Source organism: Pantherophis guttatus, chromosome 1, assembly GCF_059756535.1.
Source record: "Pantherophis guttatus breed Tessera chromosome 1, ASM5975653v1, whole genome shotgun sequence".
Taxonomy (NCBI): domain Eukaryota; kingdom Metazoa; phylum Chordata; class Lepidosauria; order Squamata; family Colubridae; genus Pantherophis; species Pantherophis guttatus.
Window position 1 is genome coordinate 303,491,753 of NC_142063.1, and position 27,360 is coordinate 303,519,112.

Below are 27,360 nucleotides of genomic sequence, written 5' to 3' on the forward strand. Positions count from 1 at the left end.
ATGGGGCAATCTACTTGCCTTTTGAAAAAGCACCGTTAGGACATATATACTCTTGGAATTATTGAATAAATTTTCTGTTTATGTGGAAAACATTTTCATTTCAAAATGAGGTTGTGAATAAAGAGAAGGTGGGCAACTCTGTTTCCACTGTCTGTCACGTTCTTCCAGAAGTTTATCTTTGAGAGTATTGACCATTTGGCACAAGGGATGAAAATAGACTGATCTCCTTTTCCAAATGTATCCCCCTACCTCTATACTCAAAAAAGAACCAGTGAAGATCTTTCCTCTGAATCTGACCCTTAATGCTTTCAAAGTACCTGAATGAGTTCCTGTCCTGGTTAGGCATCTATGGCAATTTTGAAGACAAATCATAAATTTATGATCTAAAACCATTATTAAGACATCCATAATAAATGGTTTTGATAAGTTTAAATTCCTACCAATTGCCTATGGATTAGAATTTTGGACTAGGACTAGGTAGACCCAAATTCAAATCTCACTCAGCGGTGAAGTTTATAGCAGGATCCTGATGATTCACACCAGCCTTAATTATAAGTAGTCCTCAACTTATGACTACAATTGGGACTGGAACTATTGACACTAAGTGATGCAATCATTAGATGAGTTGCATCTGTTTTTACTATTTTTTTGCCAAAGTCATTAAACCAATCATGCAGCCATTAAGTGAATCTGACTTCCCTAATAACTTTGTTTTTTGAAAGCCACCTGGAGAACACAAATGGCAATAATATGACATTGGACAAATGCAACCGTTGCAAATACATGTTGGTAGCAAAGCACCAAAATCACGAACATGTTACTTTTTCAAGAGGCAGCTGGACTTTCTGGTTTTTCTCTGAAGACATTTCGCTTCTCATGCAAGAAACGTCTTGGTTGAGAAGCGAAAGGTCTTCAAAGAAAAACTAGAAAGTCCAGTTGCCTCTTAAAAAGCACCTTTGGGACAACCATGACCTGGATGACTGAGAATCTCCATAGACATGATCATGTGACTGCAAAGATGCTGTGTTAAGTCATAAGTCATTTTTCTTAGCACCGTTGTAACTTTGAATGTCAAAATGAATGGTTATAAGTCAAGGACTAGCTTGTATCTCATGGTTTTAACGAGGATAAAATATTGTTGAGAAATATCAATGTCATCTTGAATTCCCATCAAAGATTTAGTTATAAATACATTAATAACCTTTAGACTATATTTATTATAATATCTTGTATTGGTACCAATCAGGAGCTTAACAGTAAAAACGTTTCAGTTATCTTCAGTCAAAATGTTTTGTTTCTGTTGCTCCTCAGCTGACTACAGAAAAACGAACTTATTACATGACTGCAGATTCCCCAAATATCTTAGAAGAATGGATCAAAGTATTACAAAATGTCCTTAAAGTACAAGCTGCAAGCCCACTTTTTATTCAACCAGATGTTAAACCAGCAATGAAAGGCTTGCTTACTAAGGTAAAAGACAACTTTACTTTTTTCTTGATATTTCTATTTTGTTTTTATGTTTCAAGAGTTTTCGTTTAGAAAACTGGGTATTTTAATTTTATTAATTACATCAAAAAAATTCTAAATTACTATTAAATTGGTAGATTAGTAATCCAAAAATAGGGATGGTTTAAAAAGGGGTGTGTGTGTTTATAGGCCTATGTCTCATGAAAGTTTCACTACTCTCAAGGGAGTAGAAGGGCGCTAAAGAAATATGCAGGTTTGGGTGCGTTTGGGGATTTTTTGTTTCGGACAGCAAAACCTTATAGGATTTAATTTTATTTATGTTCTTTGCTACCAGTATGTGTGGGATTTTTGGTCCCCATATTTCTTAAATGTAATGAATAGAACATTCAGAAACTACAGTACTATATATGGCTCCTCTGGTGGTAATAACTTTCCTATTCTGTTTCACAATATTGCTTTGATACAGAAAATGGTAAAATAGTTTTTTTTTAATAGATACATAAACAATCCCCATAATGCTGGGGATTAGCTTTGTTTTTCATTACACTTGGATAAGTTTGGAATACTTAAGGTTTTTCCTGATCATTCTGGAGGCTAAATTTGGTACCATTTAATATGTCTTTGCATTTAATCAGGAACCTTTTTAAAATACAGATAATATCAGCTAGGTATTGGGATATCAGCAAGCATGGGTACAAAATGTAATGCTTCTTTTTCTGCCTTTATGAAGAAAACTTCTAATGCTATTTATTTCTGGGGGAAAGTATCCATTGGTTTGGTATTAAGAATTCATTGCTCTTTTTAGTTAGCTATTACTCTTTAATTAGTTTTAAAAGTTAGCTAATAAAATGCCAGTTTTTGGAAAAGTTTTAAGATTAACCTAGCACTTGAAATCCCTCTTTGTGTTCCAAGCAGACTTGCAAAAAATAGGAGTAAAACATTACCAGGGAGATAGGATTTAAAAAAATACACTCAAAAGCATTGTAATGACAATCTCCTTTTTATAAGGCTCCCCAAGTATAACCTAAATGAAACCTAAATTCCCATGATCTTTCTTCCTCTTCTGTTGCAACTATGTTCGGAAACTTTTTGCCATTTCATTTGAACTTGGAAAAAGCATACCGGTAGTTGTTGAAAAGAACTGATGTAATGCCTCTATTAACAAGGTTATCTATTTTCAAGTGACCATAATTAAATTTAGATTGCTTAGGTTTGCTACATTGGCACTGGCTATTCCCCATTTTTTTTTCTTCAACTTTTTCAACATGAAAAGTTCTAAAGGTAATTGGGTCTCCACATGATATGTCCAAAATGATAGTCATTAAGTCTGGCCATTAATACTATGTATGAGAATTCCAGTTTGATTTATTCTTCAACCCATTTGTTTGATTTCCTGGCTGCCCATGATACCCTTAAAAATTTCTTTAGTACATGAAGTTCAAGTGCATTGACACTCTTTCTGTCCTGTGTCTTCCAAATCCAGCGTTTCATAAGAAAAAACTTTCCTGAAGATTAATTTAAAATAGAACTGAAAACTACTGGTTTGAATTATGTCTAGGCAGAAAAACAATCCAGAAAGAGGCTAAGGAGCTTATTTCTTATATGTTCAAGTGCAGCTACACTATTTATATTTCATATCAGTTTTATATGAACTGTATATGAAAGTTCAGGTATAAAAGTAACTCAGTTATATACCTGTGTGTCTATTTTTTCATTCTTTCATCAAAATTTTTAGAAATACAGTACTTTGCTGAAGAATTGCAGCTTTGTTGTTACTGTACTGTAGCCCAGTACTATAATGCTTTTAAATACAGGATAAAAAAAGAATCTTTCATTGCCCTTTTGCATAAAATATTTCATTTTTTGCAGGTGAAACATGGATATTCCAAAACAGTGTGGTGTATACTAGTTGGGAAAATATTATATTATTTCCGCAGTCATGAAGACAAGGTATTTTTTTAATGTATTAAGAAATTATAAGTTAGAGTTATGATTTTATATCAGGTTATTTCTTAACCTGTTTTTTTCCAGAGACTTCCTTTAGTTCTGTATACTGTGTACTTTGTATTTAAGTGTGTTTTAAACAAATTCCCATGCACACATGCAGTCTATATGTGTAAGAACATATATCCAGACATCTATTCAGATTCACTTGTTTTCAATCTACTATAAATTCCCCCACCAAAAAAAAAAAATCATTTGGAGTCACAAAGCATCCATGAAACTTCATATAGTCAATACCTGCAAGATTACATCCTGCTATGAGAGCTACTCAATTGTATTCCCATTTATATGCCATAAATGTATGTTAGATCTCCTGGCAGAGACCATTATTTTGGATTTATAATAATTTTTTTTAGGTGATTTTCTTTGAAATATTGAGCAATGATCCTCAGTGTTCTTCTGAATGCCATAGCGGAACTAAAGAGAATTATCTTGTTTACATATAGCAGAGTAGAGATGTATTGGTTTACTAGCTTCTGGAGGTAGAAGTTCAGAGTATCTTTCTCAGCTATTTTGTGGTGATCAGCCAGCCATAATTTCTCTTGGTTTCTAGGTAGGTAAGCTGATAGCGATCTGAACTATATAGATTCCAATGGGAGAAGAAGAGGCTAATTTTCCCTCTGTTTTTTGGTTTCACTCCTCCATGAGGAGTGAAAACAAAACAAAAATAAATAAATGGAGCCATGGACACATATTTGCAACCACTTTTGCCAGCTGAACACTGAAAAAAGAAGTTCATCATTTCTTAATACTTTCCCCATCCCATTAATTATGCACAGTTGTAACTAAAATAAGCAGAATAAATACAAATCACGTTTTCAACGAAGTCTGTCCAGTTTCAGTCATGGAATGAGAAGTATGCTCAACTTGATCATAGCAAGATATATGAACTAGATTTTAATACAGTTCTGTCCTAATATTAATGCCTTTACTTCTAGTTTCCCTTGGGCCAGATAAAGTTATTAGAAGCTAAAGTTGAAGAAGTTGATCGATCCTGTGATTCAGATGAAGATTATGAAGCCAGTGGTCGTAGCTTATTATCAACACATTTTACCATTGTCATCCATCCTAAGGAACAAGCACCTACGTATCTTCTAATAGGATCCAAGTATGAGAAGGTAGCAAATGTTCCATTGTCCCAAGATTTTGCAGCCAGCTTTCATCACTTACTTACAGGAAAAAAAAAACTAAAAACCTGTATATTCAGGGGTAAAGTAACATCTGGACAAAGCTAATAAATAAAGTGGAATTTAACAGATTTAGAATAATTCTACTTAATAATTTACAATAGCAGGAATTGGTTCCAATGAGCATTGAGCTTTCCCTTCATTAGCTGCAAGGAGAAGTTGAAAGTTGCAGAAAGATAGATAAACTATCATTTATGAAGATAGCTTGTATAATTCATAACTAAGCTACTTTGGCTAAAGTAGAAGTAGAATTTATACTTGGGAGTGGTATACATGACCAGAGGAAGACAAGTTCCTTTTTGTAACTGTATATCCCTTTACATATGAACAGAATGACTATGTGAGATAGTAAACTTGCTAAATTACCTTAAAATGAATTTAAACTTTTTTCTATTTGGATAATTGACTAAAGTATGCCATAAAGTACATTGAAAAGTTATGTGTCAGGAAGATGTACAATGATATGATTACTCACCAATAGGTTTTTAAGACTTTCTGAAATTAATTTTTTAGTTTTTTTCATTTTCAGCAACACACTTGATGCATATATCTCTATCTAATATTTCCTTTCTTCTGCCATTTTATATTTTGTCCACATACACATACTTAAGAGTTGATAATTAAATTGCTATTTGGAGTGAGAGGTACAGTAATATTTTCTTAACTTTCACTCAGTTTTATACTTTCTTCATTGTTGCCAATTTGTTTGCACTACCACTTGTCTAATTGATGATAATGGAATATTCGTTGAGAAAATTTCACTGTTGAGAAGAAGATTCCATTTAGTTTAATTTATTTCTATATAAATTGTATATTGAAAGACTAATCATGATGTAATTTAATTAAGAAAATGTACTTTATTTTGCATTTTGTGATGTAAATTTGAATTGGATGATCTCAGTTGATGTTCCGGGTGGAAATAAACATAATTAATACTTTGATTAAATTGAATTGTAGAACAATAATATATTTTTTCAATTAAAGTTATGTATAAATGTTTTGATCAGTTTTTCATATATTTTTTTTAAAAAAGACCTTTAAGTGAAACAAATTATGTTTGATTTCCTAGGATACTTGGCTTTATTATCTCACTATTGCTGCTGGAAGCACAAATATAAATGTTGGGACAGAGTTTGAACAGCTTGTCTGCAAACTGTTAAATATTGAAGGAGAACCCAGTAAGCCAATATATTTTCTGCTATCGATCCTTATTTATCAGGATGTACAATTGCTGCTGCTTTAAGAGTGAACGGATTCCTTGAAAGTAGCAGAATCATTTTTTCAGGCTGATTAAATGAAGAGCAAAGAAATACTTGTATGAGTTTCCTAAACTCTTTTTAAAATCAGTTGCAAAGTATGTGCAGTCCCATTAGCTATTTTTTTAAAATCACAAATACAAGAATACTATTCAAAGCCTCTACAATATAGTTTATAAGCAACAAATTTGACTGGAATTTTTGTCAAACTGCATAATCCTTAGCTATTTCTTTAGGAAACATCAATGGCTATCAGCTAATGGTATCTCAGAGTCCATAGAATCAAATTGTAATGCAAATTCCACATTGTTATCTATATGCATGTGACACTATGGCACATGGAGGAAAGGAATAGAATTTGTGGCATCATGTTATTTATTGCATCATTTACTCTCTTTACCTGCCCCCTTGCATGTGGCAGCCATTTTCTTAACTGTTCTTTTCATTAGAATGAATATGGGATATATCTAAATACCGTGTTTCCCTGAAAATAAGATAGGGTCTTATTTTCTTTTGGGCTTCAAAATAAGCACTTGGGCTTATTTTCAGGGAGATCTTACTTTTTTAAAGTGCTACCGCTGGCCCTGCTCTCTCCGTCATGCTATCTGCTCCCCAGAAGCAGCAGTGGAAGGGAAAGAGGGGGGAGGAGGGAAAGAAGCGATCCTAGCTGCCTTGCAGGAGGCTTGCACGGTCACATCCGCAGCAGATGGAGGCAGAAGCATGGGGGAGGCAGGTAATCCAGACACTCTATGGTGTTGCTTGTTCAGTGCAGCTGCAGGCAAGCCGAGAGACAGAGGGACAGACTGGGCAGCGGGTTGGGATTGCTTCTGCCTCCACCTGCTGCCAGTGCCTCCCGCAAGCACCCCATGGGGAAAAAGCAAAGTGGCTGGTCACGGAGCTAACAGCTTCAGGAAGCAGCCCAACAAGCATAAGCGCCACGCCCAGAAAGAGACGGGCAAAAGTCTGTGCACAGTTTGCTCCATCGTCCCTCAGCTGTTGAGCCCGGCCAGGAAGACGAGGGCAGAGCCATGTGCTGTGCCCGCAAAAACTTTTCCACCTCCTGCCAGGTTAACATGCAGCTCCTCGCCTTCGCTCTCGCTCCCCCCTCGCCGCCCCCTCCCCCACACCTGGCCCTCTTTAGTCTCTTTGCCGGAAAGGAGATCTCTCCCCCCCGCCCCCCCAGCAGCAGTGGCAGAGCTTCAGTGCCTGGCCGGCCGGAAGCTTCTTACCCACCCTGCCTGCTGGCCCAGCTGTTGCTGGGATACTTCTCGGCTGCGGCAGGCCCCATGCTGCTGGTGTCGCAGGTGGAGCCGTGCTGCTTGTGTCACCTTGCACAGCTGGTAAGAGAGCTGCAGCGCCCACCAGGGTCTGAAGACCATTGGGCTCAGTGTAGATGTACGGAAAGCCCAGTGTCTGCAGCACCAAATAGGTGTGCAGGATGGCAGCACCAAATAGGTGTGCAGCCCAAAGGCGACGGCGGGCAAGGCGACACAGGCAGCCACTTCCGAAGGGGCCCGGGCAGGCTGGTGGTGCTCAGGACGTTTTCGGAGGTTTTCAGTCTGGGATGATTCAACCCGGCCAGGCAGGAGCAGTCCCGCAGTGCGCTGCCAAGAGGGTGAAGAGGCCAGCAGCAGCATGGGCAGCCGCTTGGCCATTTAAAGTCTTGAGGATTTCAACTCCCAGAACTTACCACAGCCCCCCCCCACCCCCATCAGCTCCTTCCCCTTTCTGAGTTGGGGTAGCTCGTGCCCACCGGGTCCAATGGGATTGGAAGTTCGATTGCACCCCACGAGGGAGCCTCCATCAGCTGAGCCAGCACAGGCCAGGAGCTGCCTCTCATTCTGTCTCTCTGCGGAGGCCTCCCAGTGCAATGCTTTGCCACAGCTTCGGAGCAAATCTCTGCCTTCCCTACAGAGGATTACAAGGCTGGAGGCTTCGCCTTGCTCCAATCAGCAGGAAAATCCCCACCCCACCATTTCCTTGCCAATCGTTCTATCCTTGGAGAGTTCTGCACAGACACACATCCCAAAAATTCTCCCTCTGAAGCCTTCAGCCTTGCAATCCTGCACAGGGAAGGCAGAAGTTTGCTCCAAAGCTGTGGCAGAGCATTGAAATGGGAGGCCTCTGCAGAGAGACAGAGAGGCAGCTCCTGGCCCTTGCTGGCTCAGCTGATCCGCAGGCTGCAATTAAGGTGCTGAGCTTCCATAAGGTGACCAGGGAAGGGAAGGGCTGCCTCCTGTGCTGCCCACACCCATCCCTTCACTAGGGCTTATTTTTGGGAGAGGGCGTATATTTACACCCACCCCATAAATCAGGCTTGGCCCTATTTTCAGGACATGTCATATTTTCAGGAAAACATGGTATGTATTTATAACAGTATATTAATTTTTCAGTTATTGTAAATATTATAAATGTTACATAGCATAAAATACTATAGCTAGAAACTTACACATCTGGGTAATTCAACAAATTTTATTCTTGATCTCTAATTGTTCAGATGCATGCAGATTGGGAAATAATGCATTATTCTCATCTATAAATCATTTATTAGAGTAACAGTGGAAGCACTAGACTAATATTTCTAAATGAATACTTAAAATATATATATATGGAATGCTGTCAGTACTTTTCTTTTAGTTTTCACATAGCCATATTAGGGTTATTTAAACTGCCTTTCAAGTTAGCTGTCATAGTGTGACTTAGTAGACAACCCAATTAACTAATCAAATCTTTAAACTTTTGACATTGTCAGTAGCATCGTGATATTTACTAGACAGGAGTGCAGCAGGAGCATATTAACATTTTCAGTAAGAGTGATATATTGCTCTCTGGAACTTTAAAGTGCATATTGAAGTTTTATCTACTTTGCAATCCAAATAAGCATATTTTTTGTGGGCAGTACTCATTTGCAAGAAATGTAAAGTATTAAACAATACTGAAATACTGAAATACAATACTGAAATAATATGACAAAAACATGGAAATTAATTTTGTGTGCTTCATAATAGTCTGTATTGATATACTAGACTATAAGTATTTTCATAAAAATACATATATATGCTGAAGTTTATCCACAGACTTGTATAACATATCAGCATGTTATAATATCCCAAGTAATTTGTGATTTTCTTAATTCAGTTCTTCATAATCTGTAGCTAGTTACTGTTGGTGATCTATAGCCAGTTAACTCTCAGTGTATGTAGTTATAGTTATTTAAAATGGTCATTATTCCATGAAATTGCAAATCATGCAGATTATGACAACATTCTCTCATATAAAATCTTGCCTAAACTCTTGCAAGATTCCAGGGTGAATCCCTAAAATCTTGTGATATTTCTTGATTTCAATATATATTTATGTATTAATTAATTTGAAGCACTGTTGTAGGAGATCAGCTTCTCTAAAGCACGCATAGCATTGATGTAGAGGAAGAAAATCCAATTTCTTCTATAAGGCAATTGTGTCAATAGGATCAACCAAAATGACACTAAGAGTTTGCAAAGTTTTGAGCCAGAATATTTTATTAGGTCAATCTACTATTACACCTTTACTGAGGACTTGTAAGTAGTACATGGGTATGTGTAGTAATTTGTTCTGGCTCCCTTTTTAATTTCCAGCTTCTCAGATCTGGAGGCATCCCACTCTTTGTCATAACAAAGATGGAATTACTTCTCCTCTTACAACCCTTCCATCAGAGGCGCTGCAAACAGAAGCCATAAAATTATTCAAGGTAAGCATGATGCAACTTTTCCTTTTCAATAATAACTTTTTCAGAATTTTTCCCTTAAAATATCCTGTTTAAATATTCAGCCACTTAATCATAGTAAGTTGTGACTAGAATGATTTATAAGCCTTGTAAAAATATATAATTTTTTTTAAAAAATCCTTAACTCTTGCTTCCAACATTTCCTTTTACCTTTACTTATAATTAAAATATCAAATTAGGTAATTTTAACTTATTGGAAGTTACAGTTCAGGCTGTTTTGCAAACGTTAGATGTGTAATACATCAAAAGATAACTGTGTAAAGAAGCTTAAATTATAAAAATCCAAATCTTTTTGAAGAAACCGTCCAGAATGCATGTACTAGCAATTGCATAAGGGAAGATCTGTTTTAAGCAAAGGTTCAGAGTTCCACCATAAAATTCAACTCTGGCTTTTAAATGCTGAAAGATGATCATTCCTGTATTTCTAAAGATAATTTTTGACAACTTTCCACAGTGAGAGTGCTCCATGTCCACAAAGGAAATTCTCCTTTGGCAATTATTTGTCATATTCAAGACAATGAAAGGATAGTTACTAAAGGCCAAGCTTTGGTTTTGAATAAGTGTTGTACTTAATTTGAATAAGTATTTACAGACTGCACTGTAACTAATGCAACTGCTGAATATGGTTTATTTTATTTATTTTATTTTTATCCCACCTTTAGTACTTTATAAGTAACTTAAAGTAGCAAACATTCATAATACCCTTTCCTCTTCCTCTATTGCCCCACAACAACCCTGTGTGTGGAGGGTGGGGAAGGCCGAGAGAGTGTTACTAGCCCAACAGCTTTCATGCTTAAGATGGAACTAGAACTCACAGTCTCCTCATTTTTAGGCTAGCACATTAACCACTGCACCAAACTGTTTCCCTTATTATGAACGGAATATAATCAATATTTAATAAGAGTGTATTTCAGTTATTATATTTGTGACAAACAGATTAGGACGTAATAATATGAAAAGGCTCAGTCACTGTCAATCAGGATAGACAATATGATTCTCAATGAACAAATATGATAATATTGCATAAGGTAATTGTATGATCCAGGGAGGTGAGAGGAGTTTAAATAGCAACTGATCTTAGTTGAGCCAGTAGAAATGGATTTGTTTTCTCACTATTTCTCACCATTCTCTGAGTCTGGTGGGAATAAGAAGAAAGGGTAACATTAGCTGCTAGCCACCATGACAGTAAAAAACAAGGAACTGGTTTTTCTTTTTTCTTTATCTACCGCTGATATGGATTTGTTATTCAAAGTGGTTTCTTAATGTGATGAAATCAGAGTTGATGTAGCACTTTGAAATTTAAAATACACAACTGAATTTCCTCTGTGTTATGCTTTTTTCTAGACATGCCAGTTGTTTATCAATGCTGCTGTGGATTCCCCGGCTATTGACTACCATGTGTCTTTGGCCCAAAGTGCATTGCAAGTCTGTCTCACACATCCAGAGCTTCAGAATGAAATATGTTGTCAGTTGATAAAGCAAACAAGGAGACGGCAGCCACCAAATCAAATAGGACCAGTTCAGGTGCTAAACATATTATAGCAAATATCAGTCACTCCTGTACTGAGGATGGATGGTATAGGTTTTTTTATTAAAAGAGTGTGCAATAAGAACACTAAAAATATACAATAGACTGTGATAAAAATAGTTTGCTTTTACTTTCTTAATTGTATCACTTCTTCTCTTAAATAGTAACTAACCTTGTTTCATCTCCAAAGATGTTTCATTCCAGATAATTCCTTAATGTCACTTTCCTTTCCAGTTGTTATATACTGTTTTCTCTATTATCTGTCATTAAGCTGAAGTATAGAAAACCTATGAAATAGCAAAGTGAACTGGGCACAAACATACTGTGTGAATGCAATATTGCCATTTAAAAATTGTTTTGACTGAGTCTTGGCTATATTAATTCAACATATATTACATTCATTTGAAGAATGTAATTACACTGTGAATTTGTGATGAATTATACTACTATATAATATGTAACAAATAGTTTTGGATTGTCAAGCCAACTGTTAAAACAAATACATATTATATTTCTAATACTAGACTTGAGAGTTTGCATTATCTGAGTTTTATGTATCTACCAATTTTCCCTTTTCCTTTCTATTGTATTCTCCTGTCTATTGTCTGATTTTGTTTATCTTCACTCTAATCTTACAAAAGTATACACAAAACTAATGGCTTTAAACTGAATTCTCAGAGGTTGGTGTCTGTTATTATCATAGGCTTTGCTTGAAGACAATTTGATCCTGAAAGAAACTTGAGGCGATGATTCTGCTTTTCTTTCTTGACTAGGCCTGGCAGCTTTTAGCACTCTGTGTTGGACTCTTCCTCCCACAACACCCATTCCTTTGGGTCATCAAACTTCATTTGAAGAAGAATGCAGATTCCAGGTATATATTATGAAAAATAAAATAAAAATTGCTTTTTATTACTGAAATATTGGAATGGAATGTAACATAGAAACATAAAACATTATCACATATAGCAGTTTAATTATTATTGTGACCTCAGTGAAATAACCTCGGATGCTATCATTTCAGCATTCTTTTTTTCACATTTAAAATCCAACTTGGGCTCCAAATTGGAAACTTAGTAGACTTGTTGAGGAAGGACCAGCTAATGGCTAAGGCTAAGGCTAACATCCATAGTTCACAAGAAAGATGAAGTTATTGCATTCATATTTTGGTTAAGGCTATGAACCCAGGCTAGATTTCCCAGTTTAGCTCTATCTTTTGTCCTGCCTTCTAGCCTTTATGTTTTTTTTAATATATATATATATATTGATATAGATTAAAAGAGCAACATGTTCAAAATCCATATAAACAGCGTGTTGTATGGTTACAATTCTTTTGAGTAACATTCATCATAGTAACAATAATAGCATTCTCCAATAGTAATCTCATAATAACAGTGCTTTTCCCTCATAATATATTAATTGTTAATACTAATCAAAATTAATAAGTTACAGAAAACAATCCTAATAATAAAATTAATCTTTCTCTTGTATTTTTCGAAGTTCTAACTCGTTTCTCTCATCCAACCACCAATAGAACAGATCCCATACCTCAAAATATTCTTCCTTTTCTTTAATTTCAAAAGTTAGTTTATTCATTTCTGCACATTCTAACATTTTTGTTATTATCTTATTTTCTGTGGGGATCTCCTCGCCCTTCCAATGTGTGAACATGATTCCGGCCGCTGTTAACACATGTATTATTAAGTATGCATTTCTTTTACTGTATTTGTCTGGTATGATGATGTATATAATCCACAGATCTGTACTATGACATATTAAACACTTTTAAACATTAACATGACCATTTGAAATCTGTTTTAAAATATGAAGCCATAAAGACTAGCTTTGTGTTTACAGGACTGAATTTGGAAAATACGCAATTTACTGTCAACGATGTGTAGAAAGAACACAACAGAATGGTGACAGAGAAGCCAGACCATCGAGAATGGAAATTCTTTCAACACTTCTAAGAAATCCCTACCATCACTCCTTGCCTTTTAGCATTCCAGTACATTTCATGAATGGCATATACCAGGTAGAATTAAGCTTAAAATAATGTAAAATTATAATGGGAAGATAAAATCACAAATGCCACAGATATTTAAAGATTTCAAGGCTTAATTGCCCCCTTACTGATAAACAGATAGTTTTCAATCTGAATGCAAGTTTATGTGTGCACATTTTTATTCAATAAATACAATTTGACCAGATAAAATGAATATACATTTTAATTAGAAAAACAATTTGTAGCAATTTATAATAAATTATTCATGCTGGTTTTGGTGTTATGTGCAGTTGTTTTATAGTATTGAAGATTTCTGAATATTACCATGGAGGCTGGTGTGGTCTTCAGAAGAGATAATTAGCTCTAGTGATTTTGTGTGGTGCTTGTAGTAGACATAATTTCTTTCTTCTAAAGTTTCCAATCAGAGCATTGGTGATTTCATCTAGCCAAAATAAATCCATTGCAACCAAGCAAGTACAATAAGAAGCAAATATAGGGTATATCTACAGGAGGAAGAGAGTGCCCACAGGCTCAGTAATATATCTTTCAATTACTGTAGACTCAAAAGCTTATTATTCATTGGTTCATTGTCTATGGCTTTACAATGGAACATATATATGTAATTGTAATTGTAGGACTCAGGTGGTGCTATTTTGGAAAATATATCTCTTTGATTCTACCCATATTTTTATTTTTACATTGTATAATTTTCCTTAGGTTTATATCATATATTTGTATTTTCAGTCTGATTTGGATACATAGATGCAGTGGTGGGATTCTACCGGTTCGCACTGGTTCGGTAGAACCGGTTGTTAAGTAGTTAGGAGAACCGGTTGTTAAAAGAAATCTCCTTTTGTTTTTTTCCACTTTACAGGGTTAATCCTGTAAGGAATTACAACATTCGGTGTTGTTTCCTAGCCTAATCTTTATTGCCCTGCTTACAGAAACTGCCTCTCCGGCAGTATGCCTAGACTTACTGTCGCTTCAGGTTCCGGAGGTTCTCAGAGTTTTTTTTTTTGCTTGACTTTCTTAAAGGGGAAGGGTTTTTACACCGCTGTTGGGAGAAAATACTCCCCTGTTGGAGTTCTTCCAGCCAGGGTGCAATGATCAGCACTTTGAAGAAATAATTGAATAACGAAGCAGAAGCTTTTAATGACAAGGAACTAAGATGAGTGACATTAAGCAAGGCTTATTGGCTAGCTAGAAAGACTGACATTCAACGTGAGTTTACATACCCTTTCTGACTTTTGCTCTAAAACTGGTTTTTGGTGAAGTTTAATTCTGTGCTTGGTGATCTTTAATCCTGTGTTTAGTGATGAGATAATTTTCCCTATTCAGCTTTGTTTGGAAGGAAAAATGTTAATCTCTGTTCCTGAAAAAAAGCAGCTTTGGAAATCTGACTAGTTCTGTGTCTATTTGTTCTGGCAATTGGTTTAACAAGCAACAGATACTCTGTTTGCTCCTTTGCTTCATTCTGAAGAGCTTAAATGATCTCTCTGCTAAAGGGTTTCACTTTATGAGCAAGAATTGGCTGCTGATAGTATCATTGCATTTTAACTATTTTAATCCCTCAAGGTGCTCTGGCACCCTCCCTGATTTGCAACTCCAGTTTGCAGGTATTTCTAATCTAATAATTGGTATTTAGGGCAGCTTTTTGCAAGCAAAGAAGCTTTTTGTATTTTTGTACAGATAATCCTTGACTTACAATAGTTACAATGGCACTGGAAAAAGTGACTTATGACCGTTTTTCACACTTATGACCATTGCAGCAAACTGTCATTAGGGCAAAGGAGCGATGCCACATGACCACTTGGCCATGGCCACCAGGTCACATGAACCACCGCAGTTGTGAAATGAGTGACACAGTTGTTAAGAATGCTGCAACGGGCGTAAATGATGACCAGTCATAAGTGCAAGGACTGGTCAAAAGTGCGAGGACCTGTCAGAAATCACTTTTTTCAGCCCTCTGAGTAGTCCTTTTGTGCATATGGACTACTCAGAGGGCTGAAAAAGTTATTTTTGACCGGTCCTTACACTTTTGACCGGTCCTCGCACTTACGACTGTCCTCACATTTTATGTTTTGTGCTCTATCTTGTCACCATGATGAAGAGAAGCAGTTGTGAAATGAGTGACACTGTTGTTAAGAATGCTGCAATGGGCATAAATGTGAGGATGGTCATAAGTATGAGGACCAGTCAAAAGGGCGAGGACCGGTCAGAAATGACTTTTTCAGCCCTCTGAGTAGTCCCTATACACATAGCCATGCCCACCCAGTCACATGACCACCAAGCCACGCCCACCCAAATAACATCATAGAACCGGTTGTTAAAAAAATTGAATCCCACGAAGGAGATAGAACATCCTTGAATCCAGTCCTCTACATGTTACTTTTGTACTTTCAGCATGATAGTTGTTACTTTAAAATCTAATATTCAAGTTTGGTGCAAAATTAATTGATGTAAAATTTATGTGGTCTGCACAGGTTGTTGGATTTGATGCTTCTACCACTGTTGAAGAATTTTTGAGCACACTTAATCAGGATACAGGAATGAGAAAACCTGCACAGTCAGGATTTGCCCTATTTACTGATGATCCTTCCGGCAAGGATATTGAACATTGTCTTCAAGGAAACATCAAAGTGAGCAACTATTTTAATAGTTTAGCTACTTTATATATATATTACAGATAAGAGAATTAAGATTCTCTTAACTATAATGTGTTAATTTTTTTCTAGATGCAAACAAAGTAGTATAATAAATGGTGAAGATTTTTGTATTTGTTAAATTGTCAACATTTGTTAAATTTTGTTCATAATTTTCATAACATTCATTAAAATATAACTGGAAAAGAATAACTGTAAAAATGTTCAGTGCTTTCGGTCTAATATGAGTGTAATAACTCTATCACAGCTGATTTGCATGACATTGTTAAGAGCCAGTAAAACAATGCCCCCCTTGTTCTTACTTTATTCCAAAATAAGTTTAAGCAAATATCCTTTCAGCACAATAAAAGAATTTTTAACCAAAATGTACAATATAGGGCAATTCATGGAATAAACCTGTTCTTCATGGCTTTCCTTTTAGATCTGTGACATTATTTCTAGATGGGAGCAAGCCTCTAAAGAGCAGCATCCAGGAAAATGTGAAGGCACAAGAACAGTTAGGCTTACCTACAAAAATAGGTATAAAATAATGAATTTCTATCTATCTACTATCACTATAAAACTTTGCACTTTAGAATAGATTTATATCTTGTTTTCTGCATGAAGCTACTTTTTAAGATTTAAGGACAAAAGATCTAGGAGGATCCACCAGAAACTTCCTTTCTTAGCTTGCATATCTCCTAATAAGAATGTGCAAAAATTCAGAGAGAGGAAACTAAAGTTACCGGCTTAATTGGATTCCATCGGAGAAAGTCATTTCCATATTGAAAGCAACTTGTAAACAAAGATGGTAGTGCACCAAGGAGAAACAAGTAGAAACTGGTCCTCCTGTCTACAGTCTTCTGTTCTGAGAAAGGAGATTTCCTGCTGAACATCGAAATTCAGATTATTATTTTAGCCTTGTCTTGGTTGCCTTTTTTATCTCCTTGCCTTATTTCTTGTGATTTTCCTGCTGCATGGCTACCTTATATTTTCTTTTCCTATAAAAGGTTTATAATACTGACATTTAGCTAGAGCCTATGTGAATATCACATTAAAAATGTTTCTTTTATTGCATTGTGCCACTGTAGTCTTAAAATTTCTCTCTTTTGATATTTCTACAGAGGGCATAATTTTCCATGAATTCAGTTTTAAAATGATCAGATTTCTTTTTAGTAGTCTTTAAAATGTGTATTACTAGAACTGACTTTATATATATTTCAGTACCTTATAATTTATTCCCTGCACATACTGCACATACTATGTGATTATCAGCATTTAACATATCACTGTTTTCTTTTACAGGCTCTATTTTTCAGTACAAATCCGGGGAGAGACAGAAAGAGAAAAGCTACTGTTAATGTATCAGACAAATGATCAAATTATAAATGGGTTCTTCCCTGTAAATAAAGATCTGGCACTAGAATTGGCAGCACTTCTGGCCCAGGTAATTATGTTTCTGATTTTCCAGTTGTCTGCCTTTAATGTAGATTTCTTTTATGATGATATAATAAAGCATAGATAAATCAGTTACTCTTATGTTCTGGAATGTTAGGCCTTATGCTTGGAATAATTCTTTTTTTATCTGAACCCAAAGCCTTATCAAATCGGTAAAATTCAACATTTTATTTTCTGGTAATAGCCAAACTGTGAAAGTAAAACAGTGATGCTGGAGAATTGATCTTTAAATATCTTTCCAAATGATAAGTTTTAATGTTAATGCTAAGTAACATTTTCGAAATTTGCTACCTATAATAAGAGTTGTCCAGGCCCACATAATGTATAGGAGGATTTAATATATATATATTTTATTACTGGTTTATATGCTACTCCAATTCTAGAGACTCTATTGACACCTTGCTTTTTATAAAGTATGCTTTATGTATATTTTTTGTTAATTTAGTTGTTAATGTTTAGGGAATGTGTCAATTCTAGCAAAGTTGAGAGGTATACATTAGAAAAATACGTTAGCCAAACAAAAAGAAAAAGGTTCAAGAAATGCGAAGGACAGTTTGATAAGAAAAACAAGTTCCTTTTTATTATTTTAAGGAGTGCTTGAGTAGTCTATGGGAAGTACTAAACCTTTTAGGCTTTTTCAAACAGGGGGGGAAATGGCATTTTCCGAATAGCAAAATACTGTGATTAGGAAGAAAAAGTGTTTTTCCACAGAATACTTTTAATGCAGAAACATTAACATGCCATAAATTAACTTTTTGTGATGCATTTGAATCCCATTTAATAATGATGAAATATATCAATGTCTTATGAAATACAGGAAAATGGCTTAAAAACAGACATAATTTGCCTTAAAGGGAAATTTTTTATTTCATAAATAACTGGAGTGGTAGAGATGATCCAGACAGAACATTGGTATGAATAGAAGTATTTTTCAGTCCATATCCAGACCAGTATCTCTTGATTGCTGATAGAGTTTGACCTATATGGTCACAATATAAATGGCCTGGCAGTGTTTCTCTATGGATATGCAATATATCAACATCTAGTGATCCATATCACAAATTCAGTGTTTGTTGGGTTTGAAAGCAACATTCTGCCTTATATAGTCCAAGAGCAGAAAAATACTATAGTGACTTCATCTGAGTTTAAGTCTACTTAAAGAAAATGATGGTTATTCTTCACACAAAACACCACAATACCACAAACACCAAATGTTTATAGTTAATTCTACTGGCATTTAGATATTGGTGTGTCCTATACACTGAATGCAGCCATTTTTGGCCTCCCAAAGCCCCGCCCCATGTGTCCCATTTTTACTAAAAACGGATCCGTTTTTTGCAAAAACAGGGCACACAGAGGCTTTGGGAGGCCTGCAGAGTGCTCCTGTGGGCTGGGGAGGGAAAAAACTTTTTTTTTCTTGCTTATCTCTTCAAAATCTTGATGCATCTTATGCACCAGCGCACCTTATAGTCGGAAAAATACGGTATATGATTTCATTGACTGTTTTTATTTATTTCTATTTGTATTGTATCTCACCTTTATTATTTTTACAAATAATGCAAGGCAGCAAACATATCCAACACACCTATTTCCTAATTTCTGCATCAAAAACTTTTAGCTTCTAAAAGTAAGTTTACAACAATTAGATTTATTAGGATTATTTAAAAGATTACCGAGAACATACACAGTACATTATAGATATTAGATTATAGATGCTTAAGTATGCTGAGGTACTAAAATGCTTTTGTAATCATTTTTTTGTTCACTATTTTTTCCTTATGCTGCTTATTCACAAGGTGGAAATAGGAGATTTTGAAAGACCTTTCTCAACTCCAGCAGGTCAAGTAACTTCCCTGTCAAAATCTAATCAAACTTTAAAACAAGTTGTAGAGAAATTTTACCCCAAAAGATACAGAGATAATTGTTCAGAAGAACAATTAAGGTATGTTACTAATACTTATATTTTTTAAAAAGCTGCAAATAGAACTACATAAAGGTCCTGTTAAATGTTTCAGTAATTTTCATTTCTTAGACAGAGACTAGGCAAGTTGGATAATTATTTCAAAACATGTGATTAACACCCAAATTAAATGTACACTATTGTTTTTTTTAATATTTAATAGTTTCATTTTTTATATTTATTATGAAAATTATTGTAGTTGCAGTTTTCTGAATATACGATGGTAAAAGAAATAATGTGCAACAAAAGGTAAAACATACATTGTAAACTGGAAGAGTACTGTACATGTGACTATCTGCTCCATTTTCTCATCATACAGATTTTTTTTCATTTCTATTGTCAGTAAACTGGAAATTATCTCATATCACAATCATATTAACTAAATCCAAAATTTAAAAAGTTACAGAACAATGCTACCTCATTTCATATATATATATATATATATATAGAGAGAGAGAGAGAGAGAGAGAGAGAGAGAGAGAGAGAGAGAGAGAGAGAGAGAGAGAGAGAGAGAGACTGTATATACATATACATATTTTGCTTCATAAAAGTCAAATAATAATTCATTTTATCCCATATTGTTTTATTTTATATTTTTATCCTTATGCTTCATGTTAAAAGACAGCTTTACCAGAGATTATCAACCAAATGGATGGCTCTTCGTGGGCATACTGCTGTAGATTGTGTGCGCATTTACCTTGCTGTGGTACGGAAGTGGCCTCTCTTTGGTGCCAAGCTGTTTGCAGCAAAAGTAAGAAAAATAGTTTTTCACTTTCTTCTTTAGCAGGAAAAAATTTTTTGCCTGTATACTGTTTCCTTGCACTTTCTACCCTTGCCATTAAAAATAATTAAAGTATTTAGTAATTAATATCTTATGTGTGTTTTATAAATGTATTGAATAGAGCAGGAAATATTCAATGGGTAAGGATCATGATCATAGCATCAACACTTTAATCAATTCAGGAATGGCCATCCACATTTGAAAATTTCCAGTGAGGGTGACTCCATCATTATTCTAGGAAAACTATTTAATTGCAAAATTCAATCTAACCAGTGTAGAGTACAATTCAGGGGCGAATTTCAGCAGGTTCTGACAGGTTCTGGAGAACCGATAGTGGAAATTTTGAGCAGCTCGGAGAACCGGTAGTGGAAATTTTGAGTAGTTCGGAGAACCAGCAAATACCACCTCTGGCTGGCCCCAGAGTGGGGTGGGAATGGAGATTTTGCAATATCCTTCCCCCAGGAGTGGGAAGGGAATGGGGATTTTGCAGTATCCTTCTCCTGGAATGGGGTGGGAATGGAGATTATGCTTTATCCTTCCCTTGCCACGCCCACCAAGCCACACCACACCCACCAAGCCACGCCCACAGAACCGGTAGTAAAAAAAATTGAATTCATCACTGGTACAGTTGCTCCCATGATCTTCTAAGGCTGCTGAGTGATATAGCTATAGACAAAACTGATTGCATCCTGCATTATCTGCCCAATTCTTCAGTTTTCTTACCAAGGTTTTTCAGAAGAGGTTTGCCATTTCTTCCTTCCTATGGCTAAGAGAGAGTGACTGGTCAAATGTCACCCAATTATCTTTGTACCTAAGATTGGAATGGAAGCTATAGTCTCCCAGTTTCTGGCCTACTTTTAAATTAATACATTGCACTGGCTTTCTTACCTGAACTATATAAATTGTATGTGTGTATGGTTGTTTTGATATCACTTTATGTTTGAGCATAATAGAGTAGTCCAAAAGCAGGAAAAATTGATTATAATAAAAGCAGAGTTGGAATGAGGTTACTAGGCAAGAATCCAAATTTGAGCATTTATGACAAGTGATTATCTAGTCTCTGCCTGAATACATTTAGAAAAGGGGAACCCATGTCTCTGTAATATTGTTTGTGGTTCCAGAGGAAACACCAATAAATTTTGTTGCTTACCTTCAGGTAGTTTCTTTTTATGGAATTATTCATTGTTTCAGTTATTAATTTAAAATGTAAAACAGTTTGTTATTATATATAATGTCATAACTACAGTTACGTAGGTACCATATGTATATTTATTGTGTTGTTTTGTTTGTTTTTAGCTTTTGACAGCATCCACACCAGAGAGCAAATTGATATGGCTTGCTGTTTCTGAAAATGGTATTAATATTCTTGAATACAACTCCATGGTAAGGAGAAAGTAGTTTGAATGCTTTATACGTACCTGTAAATGAATGGTATTTATACCTGCAAAGGTTATTTACAGTATTAGACCAGCTTATATAAAATCAGAATTCAGCACACTTATAACTGTGCGCTAAAGGATCCTGTACAACTGGTTATTGTTGATTTAAATTGTCACTATTAGAAAATAGTGTTGAAATTTTTTTTAACTAGTACTAATATGGCAATTACAATTTTTAATATAAAGGGGGAGGTATATTCAGACTTGCAATATTGTTGTCAGTCCTTTGAGGTAGACCAGACAAGAAACCCTAATATATGAATGCTAATATATACAGTATTACAATATGTTGCAAGTATGAACATGACCACCCACCTCCCTTTACCCTACAGAGAACTCAGGGTTAAGTCTGAGATGTTTTCTCAAATTATATTTCTGCTTTGGACTAAGATTGGTCTTATCTAACCATTGTTTTGGCTATGGCTCTTCCTCCTATTCTTCAAGGTTATTCTCACACCCCATTACAAAGGATTATTTCTTAGAAAGTATGTCTTAGACCATAATGCCAAATACTTGTTCTAAAAAATAAATCTCATTGGAATGGATTCAGAGTTAATCATATTTAATATAGTTAATTAAAATCAAAAGGGCTGAATTTAATTAGATATTGCCCCTCTGCTTTTATAGGATATTCTTGAAGTATGATTTAGTCAGGATCCAATCCACCGGTACATATAATTCAATAAACATTATGATTGTGAATATATGCTGGTTTATTTATAAATGTATTCTATGTCTATGTGAGATAATATGTAGTGAGCATGTTGCACAGTATTTTGGTTGAATTGATTCTGTGTCGGTCACTTTCGTAACAAAGATTTAGAATGCAGTCCTGACAGATTATTACTGAAATGAAACATTCCCTTATGATCCATTCTAAACGCTACGTAATTCCTGAGTTCAAAGCCATGCCTATGAAAATAAATAGACATTATTTTTTCTCTTTATTTCTTTTCCCTCTCTTTCATGGAACATCATTTCTATTGGACTTCTAAGCGGTTAATACTGACATATTTATATAAGAACCTAGTGACCTTTGGAGGTTATCAAGAAGACTTTATGCTGGTGGTAAACAACATGAGTACAGAAGAGAAGCATACTGAAAAATTCTTGTTTACTTTTGCCAAACCAAAGGTTAGTATATTAACCAAAATTGTTTACCAACTTTAAATGATATTGCATATGTAGAACAAAAGTAGACATCTAACACTCATAGAAATCTCCCTGCTTAATTGACTTTTAAGTTTTTTTTAAAAAAAATGCTTTTCATCTAATATGTAAGGTTGGCATGATTCAAAACAAACGATTGGCACCATTTTTATTTTAAAAAACATCTCTAGTTTTCAGATGGGTCTCATAGGTATTTAGATGGCTGTAACTAATCCTTTGCTTAAACCTAAACAAAATGTAAAGGTAAGTGGAAGGGTTGCAAAAAGCATGCAGGAAGGACTAGGACTGGCCTTTTATTATATGTGTATTTTGTGATTGGCTACAATTGCTAGATGAATCAAAAGTTGGAATTAAGATTGCTGGGAGAAATATCAACAACCTCAGATATGAAGATGATACCACTCTAATGGCAGAAAGTGAAGAGGAACTAAAGAGCCTCTTGATGTGGGTGAAGAAGGAGAGTGCAAAAGTTGGCTTGAAACTCAACAGTAAGAAAACTAAGATCATGGCATCCGGCCGTCTCAATTCTTGGCAAATAGATGGAGAAGAAATGGAGGTAGTGACAGATTTTATTTTCCTGGGCTCCAAGATCACCACAGATGGGGACTGCAGCCAAGAAATTAAAAGACGCTTGCTCCTGGGGAGGAAAGCTATGGCAAATCTAGACAGCATACTAAAAAGCAGAGGCATCACCCTGCCAACAAAAGTGTGTATAGTCAAGGCTATGGTTTTCCCAGTTGCAATGTATGGTTGTGAAAGTTGGACCATTAGAAAGGCTGAACTATGGTGCTAGAGAAGACTCATTTGGACTGCAAGGTGATCAAACCAGTCAGTCCTAGAGGAGATCAACCCTGACTGTTCTTTAGAAGGCCAGATCCTGAAAATGAAACTCAAATACTTTGGCCACCTAATGAGAAGGAAGGACTCACTGGAGAAGAGCCTAATGCTGGGAAAGATTGAGGGCAAAAGAAGAAGGGGACAACAGAGAACAAGGTGGCTGGATGGAGTCACTGAAGCAGTAGGCATGAGCTTAAATGGACTCCAGAGGATAGTAGAGGACAGGAAGGCCTGGAGGACGTTGTCACGATGGGTCAGACATGACTTTGGAACTAGCAACAACAACAATCGTTATGAAAGCAATATATGAAATAAATGAGAAGAAGATAGAACCAAGAATGTTTAGGAAAATATCCTCAAACAGTCAGATTCTGAGTTGTCTTGTCCCTTACAGTATTTGTTGTAAAAATATTTTTGACCTATAATAGTGTTTCCTGATCTTTATTGAAGTATCATTTTCAAAATGCAAAATTATGTTTTCCAAATGGGTGGAGGCATTTCCAACAAGAAAAGCTGATACAATTTCTGTAGCTAGTTACATCAACTGGTACAAAGGCACCATATCCCCTCCTTCATATCCTTTGATTGATGGATACACTTTGATAACAATATTATCAGTGCATTGGAGAAAGTGTTGAATTGGAACTTTAAGACACACTCTACTTTTTGCTCCCCATTCTGTGTAGTCCAGTTAGACAATTAAGATATATTAAAGGTGTTCTAAATGTATAATTACTATTAACTGCATGCATTTTGTTTCAGATCCTTGAGATTACTCTACTTATTGCCAGCTATATTAACAATTTTCATCAACAGAAGAAGACAATTCATGAATTTTCTGCTCCACAATCAAGAAATCCAAAATCTAATGATATAGAATGTCATTCATTTTTACTGCAAAACAGACCAACCAAGGGACCTACTTTATTATGAAAAATTCAAGTATCTATGAATAGTGAGGCTAAATGTATGTCATTTATATTAGGTTATTATTTTGAAAGGACAGTGTTGTAAATTAGAAATTAAGAATAACTCTTGCACGTTTATTCTTCTACCAAGCTTGGGACTCTCAGATGTGAACTGTAAAAATCCAGGTGACCTCTGGATGACAATAAAAATATAGAAGAATTATTTTTTTTGCGTTGATAACTATCTGGATTTTTGCATCCTAGAAGTAATAGTCCTACTCAAGCTGAAAGCTGTGGTACACAAGAAATTGCATTTTTCTTCATAATTATTATAATGTACAAAGTACAAAATAATATATATAGTATATATGGTAATCCAAATAGAATTATTCTGAGTAAACACTGTGAATTGGGTAACTAAAAATAATCAGAAGTTGGAGAAATAATAATGAAAACATTGGAGAAATAATAATAATCTTTATATACAAAGATTCATCCAAAGGCTCTCTTTCCTCCTTTTCTTCTAAACTCTTTCAGTTTTTTCTAAATAGCTCCTAGACTTAGAACTTCTAAAAAATGTGACTGCATCCACTTATCATGCTAAACCATCTCTTGTAAAATATGACAGAATTCTTGCAATGAGGATAGTAATTATAATTCTTTGACCAGGTCATTGTTTGTTTCTTCTCATTTAACTGCACTTATATTAGATCTATGTTGATAAGTTAAGCGTTTGGCAAGGCAGAAAATATATTAGGAATAACCCAGATTGCGAGAAGCCTTCCATGACTCATAGTTATAATGATTAAGCCAATAGCAAATAGTTGTTTCAATCTGTAGTTTACTTCTCTAAAACAAGTTAATGGTTTATTCGCTGATCCTATTTGCATATCACTTTAAGCTAAAAACAAGTAATTACATCTTGGAATGATATGTGAATATAGTATATATACAATAACTCATTTAGGTTGAAAGAGTGCTCCGTCATAAAGATATGTGCTTTCAGTCTTAATTGATCTAGACATAACCTTATAAACTACTTATTGAGAAAACTGTTTTGCATTTAAATACCTGATAAAACTTCATAAAAATCTTTTCATTCTGGTACTTTCAAACAGATCTCTATCCATCATTTTTTTCTTCTGCTCTATTTTATTGGCTTGCAACTCTCAGGATAGAAATTTTGCTTTAGGGACAATATCTGTTGTTGGTACTGTGAAATACTATTCAATTGTTACACATGCAAGTTAGCATAATGTTATATCATTTAATGATAAGCATACATGTATGAAGGTAGTTTTAGTTTTTTTAAAACAGTGTTGCTCATAAATTAATTCTAATTGAATTTATAAGCAATACTGTTTAAACAAAAGACAACTCTCTCTGAGTGGCATAATATTAGTTAACAGTACAAGACTACATGTACAATTATTAACAACTTAAATCAGCAATGCAAAAAAGTACACTTTGAATTCAAGATATCTGATTAAAAATATCAATTTTTGATTATTATTACCATTTCTATTTTCCATTTGTGTAGTAGATAATCGATTGAAGAGTTGTAGCATAGGGAAGGGAGAGATTATTTTAAATCTTTGCCAATCTACTTCACTCACTCAAAAAGCTGGCTGTTAGATCTACTAGTCAATGTACACCTGGCCAAATTGATTTAATTATTGACTCCTAAGGCAATTCACAGATCTGTCATTTATTTTTTACAAGTTTACAAAACCATTTTATCACTATTGTTTATTATTTATTAAAATAATTTTACCCACTTATATTCTCATATATATGAGTGCAGTGTCTGAATGTTGATAAATATATATCAAAACTCTGAGCAAAACTTGCCATTCTTCAGTTTTAAAATATGTGGTAAAATTTACAGAAAGAATAATTTTAATAGATTTTACTAAAGAATTCCGTGGCACAGAGAATCACATGGTTGCTCTCAACTTTTTTTTAATGTGTCTTAGTGGCTAAGCCTGCCATAATGCCCTGGTATACAGTAGATAGACACAACTTCTATACTTTCAATACTTGCTGGAATTATTTGGGCTATGAAGGAAGTATCCTGCTGGTGGAAAGGAGCTTTACGAATAGGACAGGATAAAATATGCACTAAAAACAAGTACAGACAATTTGAGTATTATAAAAGCTGTTACTATCCCAGCACGGAATTAGTAATGCTGATTTTTCTTCCACTAAAATAAAAAGGAAATTCAGAAAAAAGAGGAACTGAATATCTCAGCCAGATGTAGTCCATCAATCATGCTGTACTTTAATATTGTCCTGCTTCATCATCTTGTTTGCATTGTTCTGAGCATCTAGAGGTTAAAAAAACAACCTGGTTGTTTAGCAGAGAAAAACTATTTCTCATAATTCTTATGTTGATAGATGTAGTCATTTTCACCCCCTCTCTTATGGTGCCTTGGAGCATCTTAGAGTATCACCCTTAAGCTATGCTGAAGCTGAATGAAAGAATAAAAGCTCAATAAAGCTTTTCTTCTTTAGTTTCATCAGCACAATAATGGTTGACTCTAGAGCAGATGTGTCCAAGCCTGGTACCATGGGCCACATCTGGCCCTGGCTGGACAGATAGCAATGCAGCCCCACAAGATTGTAAACTTTGAAAATTATCATATGCATTTTTATATATTAACTACATTATATACTTTATATGCTGTCCAAGACAATTCCTCTTCACTCAGTGTTGCCCAGGCAAGCCAAAAGTTTGGACAGACATTCTCTAGAGGATACTACAAATGATTACAGCCTAGGAACTATTTCTCACCTCCCACAGTTTGTCACCTATGCAAAATTTCTCCCTTTGTTAAAAAAGAAAGTACTGATTTAAAAGAAACTATGGTTGCATAACCAACTAGCACGTCTATAAATAAATTTCTGCAAATCTGTATATGTAGGGTTTCTGATATACTATGCTGCTAATTAGGA

The 27,360-nt window shown here is 35.0% G+C and overlaps 1 protein-coding gene across 2 annotated transcripts in view; it reads left to right on the forward strand.

Moving 5' to 3' along the window:
• The window catches only part of PLEKHH2 (pleckstrin homology, MyTH4 and FERM domain containing H2), a 60,734-nt gene extending 36,108 nt beyond the window's left edge, over positions 1-24,626 (forward strand). For both annotated transcript variants that reach the window (XM_034427674.3, XM_034427675.3), the window contains 16 exons: positions 1,312-1,470; positions 3,337-3,417; positions 4,410-4,589; positions 5,728-5,836; positions 9,532-9,644; positions 11,025-11,204; positions 11,982-12,079; positions 13,063-13,240; positions 15,694-15,849; positions 16,295-16,392; positions 17,158-17,299; positions 19,107-19,252; positions 19,892-20,021; positions 21,348-21,434; positions 22,487-22,624; positions 24,260-24,626. In XM_034427674.3, the coding sequence (XP_034283565.1) occupies positions 1,312-1,470; positions 3,337-3,417; positions 4,410-4,589; positions 5,728-5,836; positions 9,532-9,644; positions 11,025-11,204; positions 11,982-12,079; positions 13,063-13,240; positions 15,694-15,849; positions 16,295-16,392; positions 17,158-17,299; positions 19,107-19,252; positions 19,892-20,021; positions 21,348-21,434; positions 22,487-22,624; positions 24,260-24,430 (2,166 nt within the window). In that variant the 3' untranslated portion in view covers positions 24,431-24,626. The remainder of the gene's footprint in view (positions 1-1,311; positions 1,471-3,336; positions 3,418-4,409; positions 4,590-5,727; positions 5,837-9,531; positions 9,645-11,024; positions 11,205-11,981; positions 12,080-13,062; positions 13,241-15,693; positions 15,850-16,294; positions 16,393-17,157; positions 17,300-19,106; positions 19,253-19,891; positions 20,022-21,347; positions 21,435-22,486; positions 22,625-24,259) is intronic.
• Positions 24,627-27,360: the final 2,734 nt, after the last annotated feature.